Here is a 27361-nt window from a genome sequence, read left to right as displayed (position 1 = left end):
TCGAAGAAGATTGTCTAGTTAGAAAGGGAAAGCAGGATTCTGTCCTAATATAGTAGAGAAACTCAAAACAATTTGTTAATGGCTAACTATTTGCACTTTGTGCCAGACACATTTAAGTGCTTAATAAATGCTTTTTTCATTCATTCATTCAAACTATATAAGAAAACGAGTACAGCCATCCCTTCTACATCTTGACTTGGTTATGATATTGCAGGGCAGCATAAAAAATTAAATGCGATTTGGGGTAGAATTTTGCAGAAGCCACAGATGACACAGAGCATATGGCCAAACATTTAACCCAAATTTTTAGTACTGTAAGCACCCCATAAAAGAAAAAATTCAGACTTCTTCTCTGGTGTGAAGGAAGGGCCAAAAAATTTTACACGGATATTCCAGATCGAAGGGGCACCATGCCACTAACCCCCTCAATGAGGACAGGACGACCATATAGTGGTGTTTGCATCTCAAAGCCTTAACTATAATAATCTTTTGGAAGTAAATATGTATGTCCTGAGAAGACTGCACAACTGTGGTAATGAAAGTGTATACTGGCTGTGTCCCATACCTGAAATGTTCTCTTTCCTTACCCAACCACTCCAGCCTTCTTCAAGACAGCTCGGACTGAAGGAGATCACGCTCGGGGCTTCTGCTGCTACGTACTGGTTAGTGTCCGCCCAGTTTTAGGAATCTTTAGACCAAAAGTATGGCATCAACAGTCAATGGAGAGAACTATAATGGTAACCTCTGGGAGGCCCACAGAAACATGCTGATACCGCCCCTGAAAGACAATGATGTAGCGGTATATACAATCATTAAAAAGGAAAATTATCACCAGTAGACTGGGTTGGAACTGATTGCTTCAAAGAATTTTGCAAGTCGAGCAGTTTGGGAAGCTTTGTGTTCTTGCTTGAATAGTAAGTATTCAGAAGGATTCCCAGGCCAGAGGTATTATGGTGGCACCCAGTTTGTGGATGAGTTGGAGATTCTGTGTCAGAAGAGGGCCCTGCAGGTCTATGGCCTGGATCCACAAAGCTGGGGGTCAATGTTCAGTCATACTCAGGTTCTCCTGCGAATTTTGCTGTGTACACAGCTCTGGTGGAACCACATGGGAGGATTATGGGTCTAGATCTGCCTGATGGGGGTCACTTCACCCATGGGTTCATGACAGATAAGAAGAAAGTCTCTGCCACTTCCATCTTCTTTGAGTCCATGCCATATAAGGTAAACCCAGATACTGGCTGCATTGACTATGACATACTAGAAGAAAATGCCCGCTTCTTCCACCCAAAACTGATCATTGCAGGAATCAGCTCCTATTCCAGGAATCTGGGCTATGGCTGCATACGGAAGATTGCAGATAATAATGGGGTGTATCTTATGGCTGACATAGTCCACGTTAGTGGACTGGTAGCCACTGGGGTCATCCCCTCCCCCTTTGAACACTGTGATGTGGTGACCACCACCACACACAAAACCCTTCAAGGTTGCCAGGCTGGCATGATCTTCTACAGGAAAAGAGTGTGCAGTATGGACTCTAAAACAGGCAAAGAGACCATGTACAATCTGGAGTCACTCATTAATTCAGCTTTTTTCCTAGGACTTCAGCGAGGGCCTCACAACCATGCCACTGCAGGAGTTGCCATAGCTCTGAAGCAAGCCTTGACACCTGAATTTAAGGCTTATCAGCAACAGATGGTTGCCAACTGCAAGGCCCTGTCAGTAGCCATGATAGAGTTGGGTTACCACATAGTAACAGGTGGTTCTGACAACCACTTGATCCTTGTGGACCTACGAAACAAAGGGACAGATGGAGGAAGAGCTGAGAAGGTGCTCAAAGCTTGTATTCTTGCTTGTAATAAGAACACCTGCCCAGAAGACAAAAGTACATTAAGACCTAGTGGACTGAGACTAGGAACCCCAGCTCTGACCTTCTGAGGACTGCTAGAAAAAGATTTCCACAAAGTAGCCCATTTATTCACAAAGGAATAGAACTGACTCTACAGATTCAGAAAGACCTCAGTCCCCAGGCCACCATGAAAGAATTCAAGGAGAAACTTTTGGGGGATGCGCATTATCAGGATATTATCAAGACTATCAGAGAAAAATTGAAGAGCTTTGCAGCTGTTTTTCCCCTACTTGGGATCCCTGATTTTTAAAATGACACTGAACACTGTTAACAGTCTCTGAGTTTCAGAGCCAGATTAGAAATATTAAGCCTGAAAGCTCCTCAAACGCCAAAAGCCCCGGTTTAAAAAAAGGAAAGGATAATGTATAATTGGGAGGGTGGCTAAGGGGAGTAGAAGGTTAAACTTTTTTGGTGTGGGGGGGGGCTTTTTAGTGAGTGTTTCTAACATCCCTACATCGAAAAAATGACCATTTGGCAGTCACTGAGGACTTGGTCATGTACCCCTCCAAACCACAATTCTCAGTTTTAAAAGTTCATTATGAGGCTTTTGGGGGTATACTTTATGAATTAGTGAATTTATTTTGAATCTTAATTACCTAATTTTTGTATAAGATCAGAATAGCCTTTTGGCCTTTATTCAAATGAATAGTGACATAATTTAAAAGTATTACTTAAATAATTTTACTTAACCTTCTCTGCAGTGGTCAGCTGGCTGGCTCGCAACTTATTGCGGCAGCTCAGAAAACACCCACATTAATAGCTTGTAAAAGTTATTCAATTTCAGTATCGTGTTGTTCAGTAGAATGCCAGAAGAGCTGAATCATGTCCAGTTTAGTTGGAGAGAAAATTACTATAAATTCAGCTGAGCATAAAACTACCAGCCTAACAAGTTTTGTGTCTGTTACAATATTATGGAGGCGCTCAAAGTACCTTATAAATGCTGTCTTTAATCCTTGGTGCTTTGGAGGGGGAGGTGCAAGGGTGACCCCTGTTTCTACGGGGACAGATTGTGGTACTTGGCAATGACACCTTTCTATTCCAGTGCCAGACATTGGTCTCTACACTCAGGGTACCTGAAGCTGATGCCTTCCCAAAGAAACTATCTTTCAAACAGCGGAGTGCAAAACAGTAATGACCATTTTTAATAAGCACAATAAAATTAACCACAGAATGTGACAAGAATTATAGCTTTAAAAATACAACCAAATTTGTATTTCAAAAATATCTGAACCCATGCCTGACACCGTACATAAGAATAAAGTCCAAACGGGTACACAATCTAGGTATAAAGACTGATACCATGGACAAACTGGAGGAGCAAGGAATAGTGTATTTATCAGATTTATGGAGAAGGGAAAAATTTTTTACCAAAGAAAATGGAGGACTGTATCTCCCAGCACCAATAGTGACTATGAATATTCCAGAGTAGTTCTGAATAACAGCATTATGAAATGTAAGATGGATAATTTTGATTACATTAAACTGAAAAGTTTTTGCACAACCAAACCCAATGCAACCAAAATTCGGAGGGATGTAGTAAATTGGGAAAGAATTTTTACAGCTAATCTTGGGAATAAAGCCCTCAGTTCTAGAATATATAGAGAACTGACTCAAAAGTACAACTATACAAGTCATTCCCCAATTGATAAATGGTCAAAGGATATGAACAGGCAATTTTCAAAGGAAGAAATTAAAGATATCTATAGTCATATGAAAAAATGCTCTAAATTACTTTTGATTAGAAAGATACAAATCAAAACAACTCTGAGGTACCACATCACACCTAATAAGATTGGCAAACATGACAGAACAGGAAAACGATAAATGTTGGAGAGGATGTGGGAGAGTTGGAACACTAATTCATTGTTGGTGGAGCTGTGAGCTCATCCAACCATTCTGGAGAGCCATTTGGGACTATGCCCAAAGGGCCACAAAAATGTGCATACCCTCTAACCCAGCAATATCGCTACGAGGACTATATTCCCAAGAGATCATAAAAAAGGGAAAGGGTCCCACATGTACAAAAATATTTATAGCGGCACTCTTTGTAGCTCCCAAAAACTGGAAATCAAGGGGATGCCCATCAATTGGGGAAAGGCTGAATAAATTATGGTATATGAATGTAATGGAGTACTATTGCACCATAAGAAATGATGATCAAGAAGACTTCAGGGAGGCCTGGAAGGACTTATATGATCTGATGCTGAGTGAAAGGAGCAGAACCAGGAGAACTTTGTGCACAGCAACAACCACAGTGTGCGAGAGTTTTTTCTGGTAGACTTGGAACTTCGTAATAACACAAGAACTTAAAAAAAAAAATTCCCAATGGTTTTCTAAGCAAAATGTCTTCCACACTTAGAGAAAGAACTATGGAATGCATTCATAGAATGTAGCAGATCGTGTGTGTGTGCGTGTGTGTGTATTATGTTTTGATTTGTTACATGATTTCTTCCATTTATTTTAGTTCATCTAAATAGCATGACTATAGTGAAAACATATTCAATAGGAAAGTATATGTAGATCCTATGTAGAATTTTATGCCATCCTGGGGAGGGAGGGGAGTGGGGGGGGGGGTAGGTGTGGGGGGATAAAAATCTAAGTTTTATGGTAGTGATTGTAGAACATTAAAAAAATAAAATAAAATGTAAAAATAGTAAAAAAAAATATCTGAACTCAAATAAATTAATTTTTTACAGTAAAAAAAAAAAAGCTCAAATTGCACCTTCTGTCACAAGGTCTTTGTGGGTCTTGTCTCCCCAACTCCCAATGCCTGCCCTCTGAAATTGTCTTCTATCTCTACTATATAAATCCTGCATGTATAGTTACTTGCAGGTTGACTTTGTATTGTTAATATATTTTTGCTTAATTTGAAGATCTTTCCTACCCATTAATAGGCCTATATGACCTGCTTAAGTCACATGTGGTGGGAGGAGCTTGTTGAATGGGTGGAACAGGAAGGGTGGAGCAAAACTGAGAGAAAGTGAGAGCAGTTAGGGTAGAGGGAGAGAGAGGACACAGGCAAGCTGATGGCTAGGATTGTGAGTGCTTGTGAGAAGGCAGAGTGGGGAGGGGAAGGCTTGGGAATGGTGGTATCACAATGCTAATGTGTACTGACTTGGTTAAGAAGATGGATTTGGCTTTCTGGTGTTGGAATTTGGCTTTCTGGTTGTATAAATGTTCTTATTCTGCCTTCTATAAGGAGAGTGTGTTATTCAGAACTACTCTGGAATATTCATAGTCACCATTGGTGCTGGGAGATACAGTCCTCCATTAGAATGTCAGTAACTGGAGGGCAAGGGTTGTGTTTTCACCTTTCTTTGTATACTTAGTACTTAGCACAGTGCAAGCTTGGAACATAGTAAGCACTTAATAAATCCTTGTTGACTGACTAGGTACTCAGAAACCTTCCATCATTTCTAGATACTGCCTACCCGATAAATTTAATTCTAGCACTCATGGCCATCTACTATCTGGCTCTAACCTAGTTTCCAATCTTAGCTCAGGTTACTTCTCATCCTTATTCTGCTTTACAGACAAACCTGACTAGTACCTATTCCTCACTATCATCCTGCCTTCTCATCTCCTGTGCCCGCCCTTTTCCTCTTTTCAGAAGCTGAAATTCACTGGATATTGTCTAAGGCTGGATCCTCCAAATGTAGCTGGCAACAGCAGGAATGAACATTCTAGACCTGTATATTATATATTATATATATATTCTATACCTGAGAACTATACCTGGATCCTCTGCACCGTATTCAAATGCCTCCATTCTTAAGAGTTGCCACTTCTACAAGGCCTATTTTTATAAACGAAGACCATTCATAAATAACTATACTCAGGCTAAGTGTTTAAGTCAAACATTCATTCTTATTTTTAAGCAGGTTATAGTAATATTTCATGTTTGTTTTCTCACCAGAGAATTGAAAATATATGGGAATTAGGATTTATTACTATTGCTTATGTGGTTAAAAATGCGTATTTCTTCCTCTGAAGTCCTCAGCATTCACAAAACACTCTCTGATTCACTTATTATTTTGTATTCTAGTTATGAACAGGGGCCAAGTCTTACCTAAACTCTGTACTGCCCCTAACGCTTAGCACAGTGCTCTTCACTTGGTGGGTGTTTAATAAGAGTGGGTTTTTGAAAACTGATTTCTTTACTAAGGTAAGTCTTTCCAAAAGCAAAAGGTAGAATATTCTTTAGGACAGAAAATAAAACATTTAAGTATACTACAAAGGCACTTCATTGGTTGTTTAATGGACCACTTCAAGCTAATATCAGAGATATAGCACTCAGGGTGGTACACTGGATAGACAACTGGGAGTGAACTAGGGAAGATCTGAGTTCAAATTCAGCCTAAGATGTTTACTACCTGTATGACCTTGGGTAAGTCACTTAACCTCTAGTTTTTTCCACTGTAACATGGAGATGATAATAATAATAGCACCCACCTCTCAGGGTTGTTAGGAGGATAAAATGAGATATTTGTAAAGTGCTTAGCATAGCGCCTGCCAAATGTTATCACTATCTTATTATTACATGTCAAATAACAAAATTATTTTACTCAATGGAGCATTAAAAGCATTGGCCAAACACCTCTGGGCAAATAACCATAAGTAATGAGATCTCATTTCAAAACGTGTCATTCATCCAATCTCTCAGTTTTGATTACTTAATCCCTGATACTACCGACTTCAGGCATTTATCTAACCTGCTTATGCTGCCCTTTTTAGCTATCTAATCACAATATTAATCTCTCAACTATAGGCAATATGGTTTCACAATCAGTGGTACTGCCATGCTACTGGATTTTACTGGGATGATTCCCTATAGTGATGCAGGATGACCAAAATAATATCAAATGGGTTTCTTAAAAAGGGAATCATGTTCATCAAGGGCTGCTACCTTTAAAAATACCCTAAGTATCAAGAATTCAAGGGATTTTCCCCAAAATCACTAAGCATTTATTGTTTACTCTGTGAAAAGCACTGTATCAAAGATAGATCTATAGCCTAGTATTCTTACAAAACTATAGAAGTGACCTATGCCCATTCGTGAGGAGTCTGTCCAGCTGCTTTGGAGACAGATGCACTTTGCATTTTGATTCCTGCTCACAGAAATGTCTGGCAGGCAGAGAGACATAAAAAACAGAGTTCTGGAGCAGATTTCTACCAAGTCACTATGTCAATCAACTACCATGCATTTCTTACACACTGTGAGGGGCACTAGGACATGAAGATAAAAATGCAATAGTCTCTGTTCTCAAGGGGCTCACTTCCTCATAGGGGAAACCACACATGCACAAATAATTAAATACAAGGTAATTTTGTGGGTAAGGGCTGGCAGCAGTAACTGGTAGCAGCTGGAGGAGTCAGGAGTGATCTAATCGAGACAGAAGCATTTGAGCTACATGTTGAAAAAAAGGCAGAATGAGGAGGGAATGCATTCTAGGCCCTGAGAATGCAATGTAAGGAAACGAGACAGAACATTGTGTGAGAGCAGCAAGCACGCAAGCATGCATAGATCCTAGCGTGTGCAAAAAGGAGTTAACATGTGATAACATGTCATATGTAATAAGTCTGGGAAGAAGGAGCTTAAAGGTCAAGGAATTTGTGTTTTAACTCAGAGCAGGGGGTCTCCCACCCTTCCTGGGTCATAGACCTCTTTGGCAATCTGGTGAAACTTATGGACTCCTTTTCAGAATAATGTTTTTAAATAACTGAAAAAAATGATAATTTCAGTTAAACGTTGGTGAAAATAAAGATAGAAATGCTTTGTCATTTTAGTGCCCAAATCCCCTTAAATCTATCCATGGAGCCCTATGAGGACCTCAGACCCCAAGTTAAGAACCACTGCCCTAGAGGCTTCAGGGTGCCCTCAGAGCTGAGGAGTGACAGGGTCAGATCTGTTCTTTAGGAAGGTCACTTTGGCAATTGTGTGGGGGACAAATTGGCAAGGAAGAATGTTCAGGAACTCAGACATATTATTTTGCCTCTATCTTCATGTGTGAACTTTACATGCATGGAGATGCAATGGTCTCCAAAGTTCCTTCCAGCACTTGTTCATTCATGATCCTTCATGACCCTATTTGGGGTTTTCTTGGAAAAAATACCAGAGTGATTGCCGTTCCCTTCTCTACTTTGTTTTTTATGAATGAGGAAACTGAGGCAAATAGGGTTAAGTAACTTACCCAGGGTCATAGAGCTAGTGTCTAAAGTTGGATTTGAACTTAGGAAGACAAGTTGTCCTGACTCTAGGCTTGGTGCTCTATCCACTATGCCACCTAGCTATCCCTCCTTCCACTTCTAACATTTTATAATCTTATCTTAGTAACTTTTGTGATTTGCAACGAGGCTTTTTTCCACTGAAGGAGATCAAAATTTGTAACCACTTCTTTGTGAGTAGGTTTTTGGGGGTTTGTTGGACTGAAAGCCCCTCCTGCAAGGGCATCAATTTCATGAGTGACAAGAAGTAAAAAATCCCTTCCAGACTCACTGGCAGCCCCATACACTTTTACATATGCAGATACTGACACAATTTTCATAAAATGAAAATTTATTAAAAGTAGATGTTTCCATATAACCATTTTGAGCAAAGAAACCAAAGCAGTGGGAACTATAAGTTGCTGCTTCCTCTGTTTGCAATAACCACAGATGGGCTATAAGAAAAATAGACAAGAGCATATTTCACAAATAATATACGGAGGGGATGACACTGTACAAAGAGTATTATTAGTATTAACCACCATATGTAACAATGTTCCTTTGGATGACAGGAATATCTTTCCCCTTCCTGCCCTGAGATAGAACTTTTCCCACCTGATGGCCAACAGAAAATAAAAAACAGGGACTAAGTATCCAAAATTGAATGGCTAAGGAGGCCCTGCTGCTGTCCACCTACAGAGACAGTCTTCTGTCAGGCTAATTCCCTGATCACTATGCTTTTCTTTTCTTCCCCAAATTCACTGGCCTTTCCACCTTCACCACCTGTTTCTTCTGACCAGGGCTTCTCACCTTATATACTACAAAAACATTGCATGTAATGCCTGTCACAGTACCTGGTGCTTAATAAATGCCTATTAACCAAATAAACAGTGGGCAGTCTCACACATAGAAATGTTTTAATGTTAACTAAGAGGTTTTTTTAATTAATAATAAAAGTTTGTTGGTATATTAGTAAATAAAAAGGATGTCATCTAGAGTATAAGAAGCTCCTTCCCACAGAGGTTCCATCCTTGCTTCTTCAAAGAACAGGTGCCTGGGTTAGGATGAGAACCTAGCCTAGGGGCTATCTACTGTTAAGGTCAGTACTGAAATTAGGGGAGAAAACAGCAGTATTAGAAGCTGAGAGAGGAAGTGAGGAGGATTTAACCTCCTTCTCCATCCTTACCACAACCATCCCTTGCCACCTGACTCTACCCTGGACTACTCCTGAGTCAAGAGCTGAGATCGGCATCCAGGAAGGAGCCAGGAAGTCCAGGAAGGAGCCAGATAAAAGCCAAGTCCAAAGGCTTCCTCACTGAGTCACTCCACAAGATAATCAGAAGGAAGTCCCTAAGGCAGATTTACCTCTTCCACATTACTTCAAATGGAGCTGACTGTGATGAACATTGTCAAACTGTATTCTCAACAGTGTCAGTATGCTTGATCCTTAGCACTTCTGCAAACCCTTCGCCGAACCAGCAAGTGATATGTGCCGTATCCATTGAAAAGTAAAAAAGACGGTCCTGGCAATGTTTCCTTCGATACACAGACCGGGGATCAGCTGCTAATACAGCAGTAATGGCATACTTTGCCTCTTTTATTGATCGAAAATATTTAAATGAAATTATATTGACATCTGAAATGAGAAGAACAAATTAAGTTTTTTTTTTTCAAAATTCATCTATACTTTGAAATCACACGTGAGTCAATTTTATTGTGCTAAATAGCTCTCAAAATAAATGGGCCACCATCTGGAGCTTAGAGATCTTAATCACAGAGATTTTCCACTCACTTCAGCAGGCATTCATTACATGTGCCAGGCAGCATGCTAGGTGCTTCTGCAGACTACATCTGTGCTGGGTTTTGTGCCGTGATTACAGCCTTCCTCCCTGAACCAGAGCACGATGATTTCTTTCTGACTGTTAAGATGGAGACTTTTATTGGTTAGCCTCACAACACCAAATGTCCTACAACTAATAATAAATATTTAGCATTTATATAACGCTTTAAGGTTTTCAAGGCACTTGACAAACATTATCTCAAGTATCCAAAATAATTCCAAAGGACTCCTGATGAAAAATGTCATCAATCTCCAGAGAGATCTGATGGAGTCTGAGCGTAGACTGAAGTATGCTTTTCCCACTTTTTTATGTTTCTTGCTTTTTCTTATTTTTTCAACATAGCCAATATGGAAATATGTTTTGCATGACTTCACATGTATAACTGATATCATTTTGTTTGTCTTCTTAAGGGGTGGGGGAAGAACAGGAGGAAACCAAAAATTTTTTTAAATGAATTCCAAAATAAAGTTATCAAAGAAAAACCATCTAAACAAACGTTATCTCATTTTATCCGTACAGCATACCTTGGAGGTAGGTCTGGTTATTATCCCCATGTTAACGGATAAGGGAACTGAGGAAATACAGATTAAGTGACCTGCCCAGGGTCACACAACTAGTAAGGATCTGAGGATGAATTTTAATTCAGGTCTTCCTGACTCCAGGTCTGGAGGTCTATCCTCTGCCCTTAGTAGATGCCTACCAGGGGAATAGTGAAGGAAACTCCCATCCAGTCATCAGTAGCACCTAATTAGTACAAGCATCTTGCCACCTGCCTGGCTACTGTTGCCCTTCTCTCCAAACCAGGAACAGCTTCTGAGACTGTTTTCCATCCCTGATTAATTGAGTCAATCCACTCAACTTTGGAACTCCTCAGAGCAGCGTCATCCAGCTTGATATCTGAGTAAAAACTCATTTAATCCATTAGATCTAGGGGGCCCAAGACCATGCTTCATCTCATCTAGTCATCGGAGAAGATACCAGAGCTTATTCAGCCTAGCACGGATGTACTCACCTGCCTCCAGCTAGCCCCTTCCTGTCCTGAGAACAACAGCCAAAGGGGCACCATTGCTACTAGAAAAGAAGTGACAATTCCAGTAGCTCCACCTATAATTCCTGTGACTGCCTTGCTCCAAGCTCTGCATTTTGTATTCTCTGTGCCAACCCAACTAGAATGTCAACTCCTTGAGGGCAAGGATGGGGGAGAAGGGGTGACACCATTTGTTTTTGTAGCCCCGGTGCTGAGTTATACATCAAGCACTTAATAAAAGCTTGTTGACCGATTGCACATAGCTGCCCTAATACATGGAATACAGGGAAAGCAGCAGCCAGCATACATACAACAAATGCATACCTTAAAAGAATACTGTGCTACCCAATACTTTCATATTTTTCTTTTCAGAAAACCATGTTGATAAATACCTTGAACAAATTCCTTATAAAAAGGACTCTAAAAATTACCTTTTGTTAAATTCCTAACAAAAACACACCATTTTCAAAAATGAGAAAATTAGATCTGAAGGAACTAATTTTGCCCTAAAAAAGGACACCTGTGGTAGCTAGGTGATGCAATGCATAGAGCACCAGCCCTGGAATCAACAGGACCTGAGTTCAAATCCAACCCCAGACACTACCAGCTGTGTGATCCTGGGCAAATCACTTACCCAAGTGCCTCCAAAAAACAAACAAAAAAAAAGGAAAAAGATACCTGTATCACCTTCTGAACTAAAGTGTTCAAGATCCATTTCAGCATGGGGTGTAAACCGGACTTCTAAAGTAGCCACAGGAGAATCTTTCACCCAGGATGGAACACAACTGGCAGGGGCCGAGACAGCCACGTTGGACAGATGCCGAGTCCCCAGGGTGTTTTCTTGTGTGGCTGCACCTCCTTCCATGACACTTAACCTACTGTCTATATCTTCGTTTGGCTGATGCAGGTCACTTTGTCCTCCATCTCTACTTGAAGTCTGTTTTGTGCTTGTTTCTAAAACACAATCCGCTGTTGTGCTCCTGCCCTTTCTGAACGCACATTTCACTTCAGTTGAGTCTTCAGCTTTTGAATATTTTTTTCCTGCTGTTTGGTCTTCAGGATGTTTCCCCTCTGCGCTGTGGCACTGAGGACTGAAGTCCTCTGTTCTTTGCTCCTGCTCATAATTACCAGCTGTGCTGTAAAGTGAATCTTTCTTCTTCTGTTCCCTTTCTTGAAAATTGAGCTCACCTAAGGGTTCAATTAGTTCCTGTGGTGAATCATAGTCAGCTATATATGGTTTTATGTCCAGAACAGGTGTACCATTTATCATGTCAATTCCAGAGAGGTATATGGCTCCTCCTAAGATGTTTAAAAAGGGGGAGGGGGACGGGAGAGAAATAATCTTAAAATTTCTATAACCAAAGAAAAACAAATTGCCCATTCAAACAGTCAAAATGCTACCTAGACATTAGACACTAAAGGCCAAAACAGCTCAAAAAATTAATCATAAAGTTACTTACAACAGCAAAAAGTTAAGTGCTGATGACTAAACAAGGCTCAGCATAGTGTCTGGCACACAGTAGGGGCTTAATAAATGCTAGCTGAATGACTGACTTACTGAGGAAGAGGGTACATTCACAACCACTCAAGCAGGGAATTTTCTGTAACTATTATTTAGCAGATAGGAAAATTCCATTCTCTCCTGTCCCCATGAGGACCTTAATTAAAAGGGAACCCAAAGAATCACATATGTAAGAAGCTGAATTAATTTGATGTTTGACATGTGGTTCCTTTTGGTTTTGCCCTATTGATATCTAACAGATATTAAGTGTGCATTAACTGAGAGAAGTTGAGAATCTAATTTGAAATTTCTTACGGATACATCAGGGCGACTAAAGAGTGCTGGGCCTAGGCTCAGGAAGACTCATCTTCTCGAGTTCAAATCTGGCCTCACTTACTAGCCGGGTGACCCTAGGAAAGTCACTTAACTCTGTTTGCCTCAGTTTCCTCATCTATAAAATGAGCTGGAGAAGGAAATGGCAAACCACTCCAGCGTCTTTGCCAAGAACAGTCCAAATGGAGTCATAAAGAGTGAGACATGACTGAAAACAACAGAACAACCACAAAAATGGTTATATCAACTTCCCAACTGGTATGCAGGAATAAGAATGACATGCTGAGGGCTGGGACGGAGTGCTGAGGGCAAGTTCAGGATAGACCTTCAGGAAACCTGCTCTTTGTGACTGTGCTCATTATCATCCAGAATGACTCTCCAGGCCACCTTCCCCTCCTCCCCCCAGGTTGCTGTCTCCATGAGATAAACAACAGAACTACAGAATACAAGGGATATGTAAAATAGACACCCTCTAGGCTAACATTCTTTAAGACAATAAGACTGGCCAAATTACTAGGATGGGAGAGGAGGAGACTGTCACACAGACTTGCAGTTTCTGTCTATAAATACCCTGACCCTCGGACCAATAAATGGAGTTGCCCTATCTTCTCCCACCTGCCCATGTGTCTTTCTTTTTCACCGCTGTCACTGAGCCATGTGGGGATGCAGGCCGTCTGCCACAATGACACAAAAACATAACAAAGTAATTCTATCCTTTTGCTGTTCAGTAGCATCTGATTCTTCATGTCCCTGTGGACCATACTGTCCATGGGGTTTTCTTGGTCAAGGTACTGGAGTGCTTTGCTATTTTCTTCTCCAGTATGCTACAGCAAGCAGAGGTTAAGTGACTTGCCCAGGGTCACACAGCTAGTAATTGTCTGAAGCTGGAATAGAACTGAGGTCTTTCTGATTACAGGCCCAGTGCTTTATCCACTGAGCCACCCAGCTGCCTCCTGCCTACATCCTATAATCCCAACACTTTGCATCTGTAAGGGAACACAGAGATTAGTCTCTATCCTTTCATTTTCCAAATATGGAATCTGGGGACCAGAGAGGCTTATATCCTGTCCAGGATCATTGATCTAGTTAGTAGTGAAACCATGACTAGAAACTGTATCTCCCGGTTTTCAGTCTGTTTCCTCATCATATGCTCTTGTCTCTCATTATTGCATCTCATTTATTCAGAGAGCACACTGACCTGCTGAATATAAAATAGCTCTATTGTTAAGATATTTAGACAGACCACTTTTCCAGAGTGGACTAAGGAAAATGTGTTAGCCCAAGACAGATGTGACCCACTCATGGCCATCAGCAACTTAAATTTGATGTTACTTTCAAATTTCTGCTAAAACCAATCTCCTTGTTCTCAATGGCTTCAAGGACTGGTTTCCTTATTCACCAAAATTATGATAATGATCTTTGGTTTTCATAAATACAGAGAGGGAATGAATCTGTGATTCTAGTGGTATAGGAGCTCCTGGTAAAAAACTCCTCTACCAATGCAGGGCAACCCCTTATCTACAAGTCAAGGGTCTTAGAGAATTGCTGTGAGCACTCAGGGGGTAAGAAACTTGCCCAAGCTCACACAGCCAGTATGGCAGAGGAGGGCCTTGAGGCTAGGTGGTTTTAGTCCAAGGTCAGTTACCTGTGCACTATGCTACCTTCCCTTTCATGCATTAAAAACACTACTCTGACTCTATGGGAAAATTGTCATTAGAGCTGGAAAGAAAAACAAATAATTTACAACTGTTATATGCGCTTGACCAGAAAACTTAACAGTCCAGCTATATTTCAGTGTCTTTGTTTTTATAACCAGTTCCTGACATCAAAAGTTCAGAGTTCTTTGAGAAAGAGAAACTAATATATGTAAACTATTCATTCCTCTGAGCTCGAGATCAGGAATTTGCCTTCCTAAAATTTTACATCTTAGCTTCCCCAAAAGATACTTCACTAAGTGAAGATCTGATTTGATGCTCTCAGATTTTATGAGTCCAGAATGCAATAAGCACTCAAAGAACATTCTGTATTATTCACAAAAACATAATTGAAGACATCTTCCATTTTGTCATCCAAGGCCTCATATTTAAGTATCTACATGATAAACTCCTCACAGAAAATGCCAGGAAGCCCTCTGGCTGACTGTCTAGTAAAGCCTAGAGACCCCCTATCAAACTGATGCTATAAAATATATAGATTTAAAAGGAAACCAATTATGTTGAAATACAGTTGTAGGAATATTTATTTAAAATAAAACAAGATCATGGACCCATGCTTCCACAGAATCACTTCTGACTTCTTTTATCTGACAATGAGGACTACATAAAACATAAACAATGTAAAACACATTTGTTTTTTTGGCTTAACTTCCAAGAAGCTCAGTGGCAAATTCAACCATATAATCTCATAAAAATGACAGACTCAGGAAGAGAAGCCATCCAGTCCTGCACTTTCCTCTTACAGATAAGGTAAGTGAGACCCAGAGAGATTCAGTGACCTTCCAAAGTCACATATGTAGAGAGAGAAGTGGGGTTTGAACCAAGGCTCTAAAGTAAACACTTTCTTTCTCATTCAATTTCAGGTGTTCAGTATATATACTTCTCTTCTCCTCTGAAACTTTTTTCTGTCTTTATCTTTAATTGTGTTTTATATGTGTTTTAATCTTCAAAGTTTATCAAACTTTTGGGAAAGCAAATAGGGAATAATTATTATTAAATAAAAATAGCTCCCAATAGTGTATGTCTCTCAGCATTTGATACATTCTAAGCCACAGAAAACCTTGTAACAATGAAGAAACAAAATGTTATTGCTGATCAAATCCTACAGAAAATGGTATGTGTCCTGAAGAGAGACAACAAGAGAACTCAAGCAATAAAGTTTAGGAAAAGATGAGTCAATTTTTTCCAAAATGATAACATTAAAAATAAAGTGGATGATAATATCTTACATTTCTATAGTACTTTAAAGTTTAAATAGTGCTTTTCTTGCAACAACCTAGTAAGATAAAAAAAAATGAGAGTATCATGAGCCACATTTTAAGGGTCTGAAAACTAAGGCTGACAACCTAAATGACTTGCCCATGTCACACAGCTAGTAAGTGTCAGAGTTAAAACTAAGTCTCTACTGCCTTCAAGTCCAGAGCTTGTTTTATTACCCCATACCACTCACAAAGGAGGACAAACACAACTTAGTTTTGTCTTTAGATCTAAACACAGAACACCACTGGAATTATCTGCAAATTCAAGGAATGTTTTAATTATGAAAAAGATAAAGACTGCCCTTTTTATTGTTTGTTTGATTGTCCTAAAATTATACTTATTGAGGAGTTAACTGGATACTGTCTAGATATGCATCCTTCTGAAGGCTGAGGTTAGGGATGTAAAAAAGAATTAAATGTTACCTTCTACTTTGTCCAGCTTGGCAAGAGTAAGTCCAATAGCATTAGGGCGATGGGGACTCCTCGTGGAGAAGATTCCAGTCTTTGTGCCATTCAACCGAGGAGGTTGCACTTTGGCCTTACAACTCAAATGACCATTTTTATGAAAAACAAACAAAATCCTGCCGAGAAAGACCAGAATCACTTCATATGGAAAAAAAGAAATTTTTTGACAATGTAAAAAATACACAAATTATCCCCAAAATAATAATTTCATTGAATATAAAATTAAACACAGACTTTATTGCTTACTTTTGGAATGAAAGGGAAGCACTGAAAAGTGACAATGGTATAAAAAAAGCAACTAAAAACATTTTCTTTTTAAAAGAAAGTAAATTTAAACTTTTAGAAGGAAAAGACTTTACATTCACCAATATTGTCTTCACCATTACTCACTCATGTGTGGATTCAGTCTGTTTGCAGGGAAGGAATAAATAGAGATGTCCCAATCCAAATGATAGAGGTAAGTATTAGTGTTTCTCTTGTGATATGATCTTAAAGTTGGCTACACTCTATTAAAAGTCAATGTACTTTCCAAAGTAACCAATTATTTCCAAAGTACTTATTTATTCCTTAGCAAATTCTGGACATAAAAATCTACTACCAATGACTAAACAACTTACCAAACATGTGAAAAGTGTTCTAGGCCCATTATGGAATGTTCAGGATTGTTGAAGACACTTTTTCTTATCCTCAAACAAGCACGTGACAAACTGCAAATGGTCGGCTGCCTTGGGGTACCATTCTTAGCTGAGAAACATGACTCTATGTAACCAATTGGTTCAGTTAAAATATTACCTACAGAAAAAAAAACAACAAAAACAATTTTCTAATTTGGTTAGGTAACTAGGGGGTACAGTGGTTACAATGTCAGACTTGGAGTCATGAAGATGTGAATTCCAATCCTGCCTCAATCACAATCACTAGCTTGTGATCCTGGGCAAGTCCCCCTTCCCTCATCATCAGTAAAATGGGGATAACACCACCACCTAACTCACAGGGTTGTGGTGAGTATGAAATCAGATAACATGTAAACTGTTTTACAAAACCTTAAGATGCTACATAATTGCTAGCTAATATTATCTTCAGTAATAATGATAAGCAACTAAAGGATCATTAAAACAATCCATACTGCTTCCTTGAGCTTTGTAGCTGCAGCCAACTTTACTGCTTTAATATTCTAATGGATACTAAGAAGAATACAAATCTAGAACTAGAAAGAACCTCAAAAAAATCACTCAGCCAAACTCTTCATTTTATAAATGGAAAAAATGAGGCTCAGAAAGGTTATGTTTTTGTCCAGACTCACGCACCTAATTGCTAAAAAAGTGGAGAATAGTCTAACTACCAATCCAATGTCCTTCCTAGTAATGACTAATAAACGCTTGTTACAAGACTTACTAACACAATATTCTTCTAACACAAGTGTTAAAAAACCTGGTCACTTAAAGGCAGTTTTTTACATAATCTCAGCAATAAAGAGTGGAATGTAATATCCAGAACCATTGATCACTTGCTTCATCTGTGTCTTTGCCATCTTATATGACCAAAAAAAAAAAAGTATTCTCTGAGTAACTATATCCATATAGCCTAAATGACTGTCTCTGACACAGACAACAAGGGACATTTTGTGGGATGTCAACCTTAAAAATCACCTTGGTAACATAACATTTCAGAGAACCAAAGAGCAGAAAGGAGTCTTAGAGATCACGTAGTCCAGTAATTCCCCTGAGACGATCAAGGGGTTTTCACTAAAAATTCTTTCATGATACCTAAAGCAGTAAATGATAAGTATGTTGCAAATATATTTTTCTCTCTAAAACCAAGCATGTACATACTTGAATAACTTTTTATAATTATATAACATAAATTTTAATTTGGAGTTTTAGGGGGGCAAAAGTTAGCATTTTAAGTTATTATAAATTTGTAGTTCAGTTGTTTCCATCAAGTAGGACTCTTCATGACCCCTTTTGAGATTTTCTTGGCCAAGATACTGGATTGGTTTGCCATGTCCTTCTCAAGCTCCAGTTTACAGATGAAGAAACTGAGGCAAACAGGTGACAATGTCTTGCCTAGGGTCACACAGTTAGCAAGTGCCTAAGGCCAGATTTGAATTCAGATCTTCCTGACTCCACTCCCTTTACTGAGTCACCTGAAAAATCTAAAAGAAAATTATAAGTAGCATATTAAAGTACGGTGGGGATTCACAACACATTTTGTTGTTAAAGTTGAGAACCATTGACCTAGTCCAACCAATAAAGAAACTGAGGCCTAGGTCAGGGAGGTGACCCAGTGTATCTAACTGCAGGTCTCTTCACCATCTTCTCCCCACTCCAGGGATACTCTTCCCAATCTCCCTTTTTCAGCTCCTTTTCATGTATTGTCCTCTCCCATAAGACTGAGCAACTTCCGAGCAGGAGCTGTCTTTTGTCTTCTTTGTATTCGGTGCTTAGCACAACACCTGGCACAGAGCAGGTACTTCCTAAATACTTACTGACTAATTAAATGAGTAAGTGATTTACCCTACATCACAAAGTTAGGACAAGAACTCAGGTCTATTAAGCCTCTCTCCACTGCTCCTGTGGTCATACCTAATTTTCCCTATATAGGCTAACATTAACCTATAATTTTTCTAAGGTCTTCTGAAATCTATTTATGTTTTATACGGACAACTTCTTGGGACCAATAAAGCCCATCTTTACAAACATATAAGACAAAAATCTCCCAAATCAAAATCCTATTATAAAAGAAAGTTCCATTCACATTTATTTATGTTCTATTTCAGTTACTGTATCCAAAGTTCTAGATTAACATGGTACCTCTGAACCTAGAGACCATAATAACAATAGCAAGCACTTATATAGCAGCTAGGAGGCTCAGTGGATACAGTGCAAGACCTGGAGTCCAGCAGATCCGACTTCAAATCTAGCTGAAGATACATAGTAGCTTTAGCTGAAGATACATAGTAGCTTCCTGACCCTGAGCAAGTCACTTCACCCTGTTTGCCTCAGTTTCTTCATCTGTAAAAAGAGCTGGAGAAATAAATGGCAAACCACTCCAGTATGTTTGCCAAGAAAACCCCCAACGGAATCACAAAGAGTGGGATTCAACGGAACAACAACAATAAAAATTTATGAAGCACATAAAGGTTTGCAAAGCACTTTACAAAAACGATCTTACTTTATCCTTACAGCAACATGGGAAAGGAGATGCTCTTATTACCCCCATTTTACAGACGTGGGAACTGAGGTCCACAGCAGTTTAGTGACTTACCTGGAGTCACTCCATTAGTAAATTTCCTGTGCCATGTGCCTCCATGACAATCACACCCAGTCTTCACGGTACGAAGGGAAGAGCACTGAGTCGTGCTGGGCTGATAAACAAGGTTCAAGTCCCAGTACTGCCATTCCTAACCCTGGGGAGTCCGCGGCATCTGGATGCGCCAGCGGGGCACGTCTGGAGCCGGGCTGAGGAGCCGGCTCCCGTCACAGTGGGGGGGCAGGGGAGCTGCCCGGGGACGACGGCCCCGCAGACAGCCTCCCCGCTCTTGTCCCACCTTTCACGCCGGGGTGATCCCAGGGGTAAAAACGCACAGATTCTATTCTAATATCACAACGGAAGGCAAGGAAACAGGTGCGGGGCGGGGGAGGGGGAAGGGAAATAGTCACAAAGACAGCGAGTGCCCCGGAGAGAATCTGTGATGGGGGCAACGCGTGACCGGGAGAAGAGGCCGCGCGTGGGGCCGCTCTTCACGTGACTGTCCGGCACGTGACCTTCCTCCAGTGAGGAAACCATCTTTCTTGAGTTACCTGTTTCCAAAGCCGGCTTCACGCACCCACACCGGTTCGAGGCAGGCGGGCTCCCAGACTCTTCCAAACGCTGCATGGCGTCGGTCCCCTCGGACTGCTCTGCAAGTTAAAACAACGATAACCCACCGGCTCCCGGGACCAGCCTGGCCGGGCTCCCTCCTAGCTCGCAGGGCCCACGGTCCCTGACCCCAGCGGCGCAGAGCATTGGCTGCAGCCCCACGCCTGCGCAGAAGAAGTCGGGGGCGGGGGGGAAGAGGCGAGGGGAGGGGCCCGCACAGTGCGCGTGCGCGCGGCCTGTCCCAGCGCTCGGGCTCCGCCGCTGCTTCCCTCGGCCGCCCTCCAGCCTCCGCCGCGCTCCGAGGACGGGCCCTCCAGCGGACAGCGCTGAAGATCGTGGGGCTTGCACGCACTAGGCCCAGGTATCGTTGCGGGGAGCGGCTCGCCGGCCCAGGGCGCTCCCACCTGCGATCTGTGTCAGCTTGTGTAGTGGGGCCTGGGCTGGAAGGGCCCCCGGGGGAAAGTAAGGAGCGTGGAGCCGCCCTGCTGGGCGCCGGCGGGGGGGAGGGGGGGAGAGGGGGCGGGGCTTCCTGCAAACCCCCACCCCCACCCCCCCCCACCCCGTTTGGCCGCCTGCGCCAGAGGCGGACCCAGAACTTGGGGACACACGATGTGTTCAACGGTGTCTTCGTAGACGTTCTGTCCTTTATTCTAAAATTTTGTGCTCTTGTCTTTTAAAAAAAAACTTCACTCCACCCCCCACACCTAGAGCAATACGTGGTCATGTCTGATGTGGTTTTAAAAAGCACCTACTGTGTGCTGGGCACCGCTAGACTCTAAAAAGACCAGTGCGAAGAGTGAAGACAGATGCTCCAGGGTGTCCCAAAAGTGTTAGTGCGGGCTTTAAGCTTCACCTTGAGAGTACTAACGATAACAGACATTTATTTGGCACCTACTGTGTGCCGGGCGCTTTAGCGTAATTTTGCCACTTGACCTTTACAACGGCCCTGGGAGGTAGGGGCTGTTACTATCCGCGTGTTAAAGACGACAGAGCCGAGACAAGCGTTATTGACTTAGCTAGGGTCACAGGCTTGTCAGTATCTGAGATTGTGTAACAGTAACAATAGTAACAGTTAACTGTTACATAGTCTTCACTGGGTGAAAGACGCTGTGCCAGGCCCTTTACAACCATTACCTCATCTGATCCTTGGGCAGCGCTAGGATGTGGCGCTATTAATGCCCCATTTACAGGTGGCTAAGTGACTTGCCAGGGTCATGGAGCTGGAGCTGTGGGAGACCTGTGTTTGAATCCAGGTCTTCGTGACTCCTCCCCCAAGGCTTCTATCCACTGTGCCCACCTATTCACTTAGAAAACAACTATATTATTCGAAAGTTTAATTATTTAATATTTCTTTTGTAATAATGTTGAATAATGAATTTTTAACTTAAATTTTTTCTTTCAGTCTCTTCAAGTGAGGATAGCAAATATTGAAGATAGTCAACTGCCTTCTCTGGTTGGCTGAACTCAAGTCCACAACAGCAGTAAAAAGAAAACTCTCTTTTATAAGGAGGCTTTCCACAGAAATTTAATTAACAGCTAGATGAAAAAATTAAAGGAAACTGGCTCATTTCAATATAAACATAGATTTGGGAAGCTTCAAGCAAGTGAAGAAACTGTGGCTGAAATTGAGAGAGCAGCATTTGGATATGAAGCACAAGAGGGTGGTTATGTAGAATTTTAATAAGAAACAAATTTTAAAAATTTAAATAACCTCCAGTGTCACTTTTTTGTAAGTTTGTAGCAAGGATACTTCTTAAATTATTACAGCTATGTCAGGATTAATGCAAGCTCAAGTAATTCAAAGTTCCGTTTAGTGCAGCTAAATGAGAGCAATTGAATTTAATGTGAGCCAAAAATCAATTGATGCATTATATGCTAGTCAGAGGTTTTGAGTGGCAGATACGTCATTCTGCTCTTGCCTGTCATCGTTTGCCTATGTAATTTGTTGCTGTGTACCATATTACCAACAGTTTCATTAATTTTTTTAAAAAGTGTATAACAAAATGGACAAAAGGAAGAAGACTTCAGATGGAAACACTACCAGTGTGAAAAAAAAGAGGCTTGTTATTACGTTAGAACAGAAATGTGATGTAATTGAACGGCATGAACGTGGTCATAGTAACTCCAAAATAGGGCGAGATGTAGGGATGCCAGAATCTACGGTTCGGAATATTATAAAACATGCAGGTGAAATTAAAAAAAAAGGCAAAGTTGCATCCACTTTTTGTGGTTTGCAGACAACTACAAGGAATAGAAGTGTTACGATGATAGAAATGGAACGTCTTTTAGCTGTGTGGATTGATGATTGTAATAAAAAATGCATTCCTCTTAGCAGAGCTGCCATTCAGACAAAAGCCTCAAGTTTGTTCAAAGCAGTGAAAGAAAATGGGAATGAAGTAGGTAGTGAGGAAACTTTTTCTGCCAGTGGTGGTTGGTTTGATCGCTTTAAAAATCGAGTTCATTTGCATCATGTTAAAATTACTGGAGAGATAGCCAGTGCAGACGAGAACATGGCAGCCAACTATCCTGATGTTTTGAAGAAAATAATTGGAGAAGGTGGATACACTGATCAACCAATTTTTAATGTGGGTGGAACAGGCTTATTCTGGAAAAAGATCCCCTTCAGAACTTATATTTTTAAGAAAGAAAAAACTCAACCTGGATTTAAAGTGTCTGATGATCACCTGACAATTTTTGAACAGCGTGAATGTGATCATAGTAACTCTAAAACAGGAAAAGATGTGGGAATACCTGAACCTACAGTACAGAATATCATAAAGCACACAAGTGAAATACAAGAAAAAGACAATGATGCATCAGCTTTTTGTGGTTTACAGACAACCACAAGGAATAAAGGTGTTACAACGATAGAAATGGAGCGTCCTTTAGCTGTATGGATTGAAGATTGCAATGATAAATACGTTCCTCATAGCAAAACAGCCATGCAAACAAATGCTCCGAGTTTATTTAAGATAGAGAAAGAAAATGGAAATGAAATAGTTAGTGAAGAAACGTTTACTGAGAACGGTGGTTGCTTTGATCCCTTTAAAAATCAAGGTCAGTTACATAATGTTAAAATTATCAAAAAGGCAGCTACTACAGATGAGAGTATGGCAGCCAAATTTCCTGATATTTTAAAAAAAATAATTGAAGAAGGTGGATACACTGATCAACAAATTTTCAATGTGGATGAAACAGGTTTATTCTGGAAAAGGATGCCTTCCAGAACTTACATTTCTAAGAAAGAAAATGCTCAACCTGGATTTAAAGGGTCTAGGGATCGCCTAACACTTTTACTAGGAGGTAATGCAGAAGGGGATTTTAAATTAAAACCAATGCTTGTTTACTGGTCCCAAAATCCTCACGCTTTGAGAGGCTACAACCAACAATCGCTTCCAGTTCTTTGGAGGTCAAATAAGAAAGCATGGGTGACTAAAGCTATTTTTGAAGACTGGTTTTCGAGTTATTTTAGCCCAGCTGTCGAAAAATATTGCAAGGACAGCAACATTGCCTTTAAAGTATTACTTATTTTAGATGATGCCCCAGGTCATCCAACTACACTTGGTTCATTGTGTGAGAATATAAAAATAATTTTCTTGCCACCAAATACAGCATCTTTATTGCAACCTATGAACCAAGGAACCATTGAAACATTTAAGGCCTACTACCTAAGAAAAATTTTTGAACAGGCCATTACAAAAACTACAGGTGATGATACAATGTCTTTAACTGACTTCTGGGAAAATTATAACATCAGAGATGCAATTGAAAATATTCATCATGCTTGGCAACAAATAGCTACAAGCAACATGCGTGAAATATGGAAGTGCATTTTGCCACATTGTGCAAATAGTCATTTTGAAGGTTTTCCCTCTCAAAAGCAAGCAGTTACGGAAGAAATAGCAAACATAGGAAGAAAGCTTGGTTTTGATGAACTAGAAAGTGATAATGTCCTAGAATTGTTGGAATCACACTCAGAAGAATTGACCGATGATGATTTCCTTCGTTTAGATCAACAACGAGCGTTTGAAGATGTTGACAATGATACTGAAGAAGCAGATAATATTCAAATGAAAGAGTTCACACTCCAAGAATTTGAAGCTATCTTTCAAGCTTTAGAAGATGTGAAGCAAAAAATTTTAGATGCTGACCCTAATGTTGATCGAAGAATACAAATTCATCAAGATGTGGAGAAAGCTCTTTGCCCCTACCAGCGTATGTATGAAGATTTAAAGAAAGAGAAGACAATTCAGTCTACACTGCTAAAGTATTTTAAACAAGAATAACAATGTTTTCATAATTGTCAGTGTAGGCTTATCTATAGGTAAGATATTCAGTAATTTAATTTTTTTATTTTCTTAATTTTACTTCCTTTAGCTACATTATTATTACTTTGTAATAAATGAATAAGAAGTACATTTTTCTTATTCTTTGTTGTTATATTATGTTAATAAACAGTAAAAAATTTATTTTAAATATTTTCATGGCATATTTCTATCTGGCTGTACCTAATAACTATATTTTGCATATAATGTTTAACTTCAAATAGTTTAGTTTCACATGCAGCCACTTCATAGGAGAATTATTTACACTAATCATTATCTAGTTGTGAAGCTTAAAACTACACTAAAACTTTTGGGACACCATGTAAATGGATCCCTTCTCCCCCTAGCTGTCAGTCAGTCCCCTTTATTAATAATGAATTTTCAAAAGAGGGGAATACAGCAGTGTAGCAAAACTAAACATCAATTCAACATAAAAACATGTGCAGTATTCCAGACTTGTTTTCTGATCTCTTCAAAAAAGCAAAGGAGATGCATTTTTTCAACCGTTTTCCAGAGCCGAGTTTCTTGATCATTATAATTACTTAATGTTTGGTTCCCATCAATAGACAAGCTTAAAGTGAGATTCTAAAGAGGCTTATACTCTTAACTATTCTAAGGAATAGTCCAAGGGACAAAAAGATAAAATAGACGTAACATTCAAAGAGTTTACACTCTAGTAGAATGTAATGCCTTTATACTTACTGTAGGAATTTGCAGCCAGGATCCTTGTCCTCATTTGACTTCAGTTTCCTCATCTATAAAATAAGGGAATTGGATTAGATGACTTCCAAGGTCTCTTCCAGCTATAATAATAAATTATATATAAATAAAATAAAAAATATATATATAAATATATATATAAATATAATTGTATATATAAGATATATAATCTTATTTGAACATTTTTTGAACACAATTTTTGAACACAATTCCTTTTGAAATAGCTGAGATAGGTGTTATCCTCACTTTACAGAGAAAACTGAAGGGTATAAATAACTAGTAAATGATTGACATAGTCCTAGGTCTTCCAACTACAAGTCTAGTGTGCTTTCTATAACCCACTCTGCCTAACAAGTATAGTGTGTTTACAATTAAAGGAGCAGAATGTTTTTGAATATTACCATATAACTACTTAAAATGCAATAACAATATAAATCAGACTTTTTTGCATAACTCCAGATCTTTAAAAATTAATATATTTTGATCAAGTTTCAAGATAATTTTTCAGGAAACTTTTATAGTGGCAGAGAATATGTCTACCAATGAAAGTGTTTGTGAAACATAATAATGAACCTTAACTGAAATGTGTAGTTGCAGCTAATTTAATACTACCTGAAGTAACCATTTTTGTGTATTCTGAGGAATGATTAATTTCAACAAAGGTTTTTATATGAAATCCTCCTTTTGTAAAAGAATGTGATGCTACTTCTACAATACTTAGAGAATCCACCAAGATTTCCACATGTCTAAGCCTTAATAGGCATCTTCATGAGTTTTTATGTTGGAATAAAATCACCTAATAACAAACATCTCTAAACTTAGCTAGCTTGAGCTTTGAAACCTGCCCAGGCTTGGACTCTGTTGACATAACTCAGAACCCAAAGTCATACCCATACTCTAATGGGGCTTCGGGTCAGTCAACAAAGCATTTATTATGCATTTACTGTGTGCCAGGAACTGTGCTAAGTGGTAGGAATTTAAATACAAGCATAAGATTAGGACCTAACCTACCTAAGTACATAACATCTCTTTCCATCAAATTTTACATTACCATTTCTACTTTTGACGTTGAGAAATTGTTTTACTTATTCCCCAAAGAGAGGTTATGTGGGCTAGTAAGCTAAGCAACAAGATGAATATTGAACTATTTTTATTGTAATGCTGCTTTTTCTCAATGACCATGTAACTTGCAACTTAGAGGCAGCTGGTGGCAGAATGAATAGAGTGCTGGCCTGAAGTCAAGAAGACCTGAGTTCAGATTTAGCCTCACTTACTTGTGCAGCTGTAGGCATGTCACTTCATCCATTTGCTTCAGTTTCCTCAGCTGTAAAATGGGGTTAATAATAGCATCCAGTTTACAGGGTTGTTGTAAGAATCAAATGAGACAGTAATTGATGAATTAATGTTTTTTATTTAAAAAAAAGCCAATTTGTTTTTATTTAGCAGTATCTCCTGATTACTTGGAACAGTACCAGGCATATAAAAAACATGCTTCCTTTCCACAGAGAAGAATAGAGAACATGACAAACACACAAACCCATAATATTAAGTAAAATGTGAAATTCTTTAAGTCGGGTCTTGGAAGAAAAATAAGAATTAGAGTGGGGTCAGGGTAGAGGGATAGTGTAAATGCCAAGGGAGAAAAGTATAAGTTAAGGTAAGAGCAAAAAGTCTTATTTGACTTACAGCTCATTAAGATTAGTAGCAGAAGATATGATGTGCCTAAAAATGATACATCAGGATGAAAGTATGAAGAGTCTTGAATCTTGGGCTGAAGAACTTCAGCATTATTTGGTAAGTGGAAGAAAGTGATTGATAATTTCTAAAAGGGAAATATCATGATCCGAAACTATATTTTACAAAGAGAAACTTAGCAGCAAGTAGAATGTATGGGAGGAGTGGAGAGGTAAATGAGAACTTGAACTAGATTGCTGACACTGGTAATAGAAATCAAGAGATTACTGGGTGCCAGTTACTGGGGTAAGCATTGGTGATAGAAATGGATAGAAATAGCCTTGAGGAGAAAATGAAAGTACTAATTACTGGGATAACCAGGAAAAACCTGTAGAAAATAGGCTTTGAGCTGAGTCTTGAAGCAACTAAGAGATTATAAGAACAGCACAGGGGTATATTGTAGCCACCTCAAAAGGAGTCCACTAAAGCCATTATTAAATTTTCAGTGGTGAGCATTTATACCTCGAAAA

The 27361-nt window shown here is 39.6% G+C and overlaps 1 protein-coding gene and 1 pseudogene across 6 annotated transcripts; one reads left to right on the top strand and one right to left on the bottom strand.

Annotated features, from left to right (window-relative positions):
- Positions 1-626: 626 nt before the first annotated feature.
- Positions 627-2219, top strand: LOC140496655 (serine hydroxymethyltransferase, cytosolic pseudogene; annotated as a pseudogene).
- A 6225-nt stretch (positions 2220-8444) lies between these two features.
- Positions 8445-21100, bottom strand: TRMO (tRNA methyltransferase O). Of its 6 annotated transcripts, none has more exons than XM_072596710.1 (6): positions 20865-21100; positions 20055-20153; positions 16869-17043; positions 16210-16367; positions 11657-12277; positions 8445-9746 (listed from the first exon to the last, which is right to left on the bottom strand). In XM_072596710.1, exons 2-6 carry the CDS (start codon positions 20128-20130, stop codon positions 9520-9522), a joined length of 1257 nt encoding a protein of 418 aa, XP_072452811.1. In that variant the 5' UTR covers positions 20131-20153; positions 20865-21100; the 3' UTR covers positions 8445-9519. The 6 variants fall into 6 exon arrangements, with proteins under 6 accessions (XP_072452811.1, XP_072452812.1, XP_072452814.1 ...); XM_072596711.1 differs by lacking the exon at positions 20865-21100 and having other exon boundaries at positions 8445-8565; positions 9476-9746; positions 20055-20292; XM_072596713.1 differs by lacking the exon at positions 20865-21100 and having other exon boundaries at positions 8445-8565; positions 9476-9746; positions 11666-12277; positions 20055-20292.
- Between the last annotated feature and the right edge of the window lie 6261 nt (positions 21101-27361).

Source organism: Notamacropus eugenii, chromosome 3, assembly GCF_028372415.1.
Source record: "Notamacropus eugenii isolate mMacEug1 chromosome 3, mMacEug1.pri_v2, whole genome shotgun sequence".
Classification (NCBI taxonomy): Eukaryota; Metazoa; Chordata; class Mammalia; order Diprotodontia; family Macropodidae; genus Notamacropus; species Notamacropus eugenii.
Note: the sequence above shows the minus strand (reverse complement) of the source record. Positions and strands in the feature narration are given on the sequence as shown.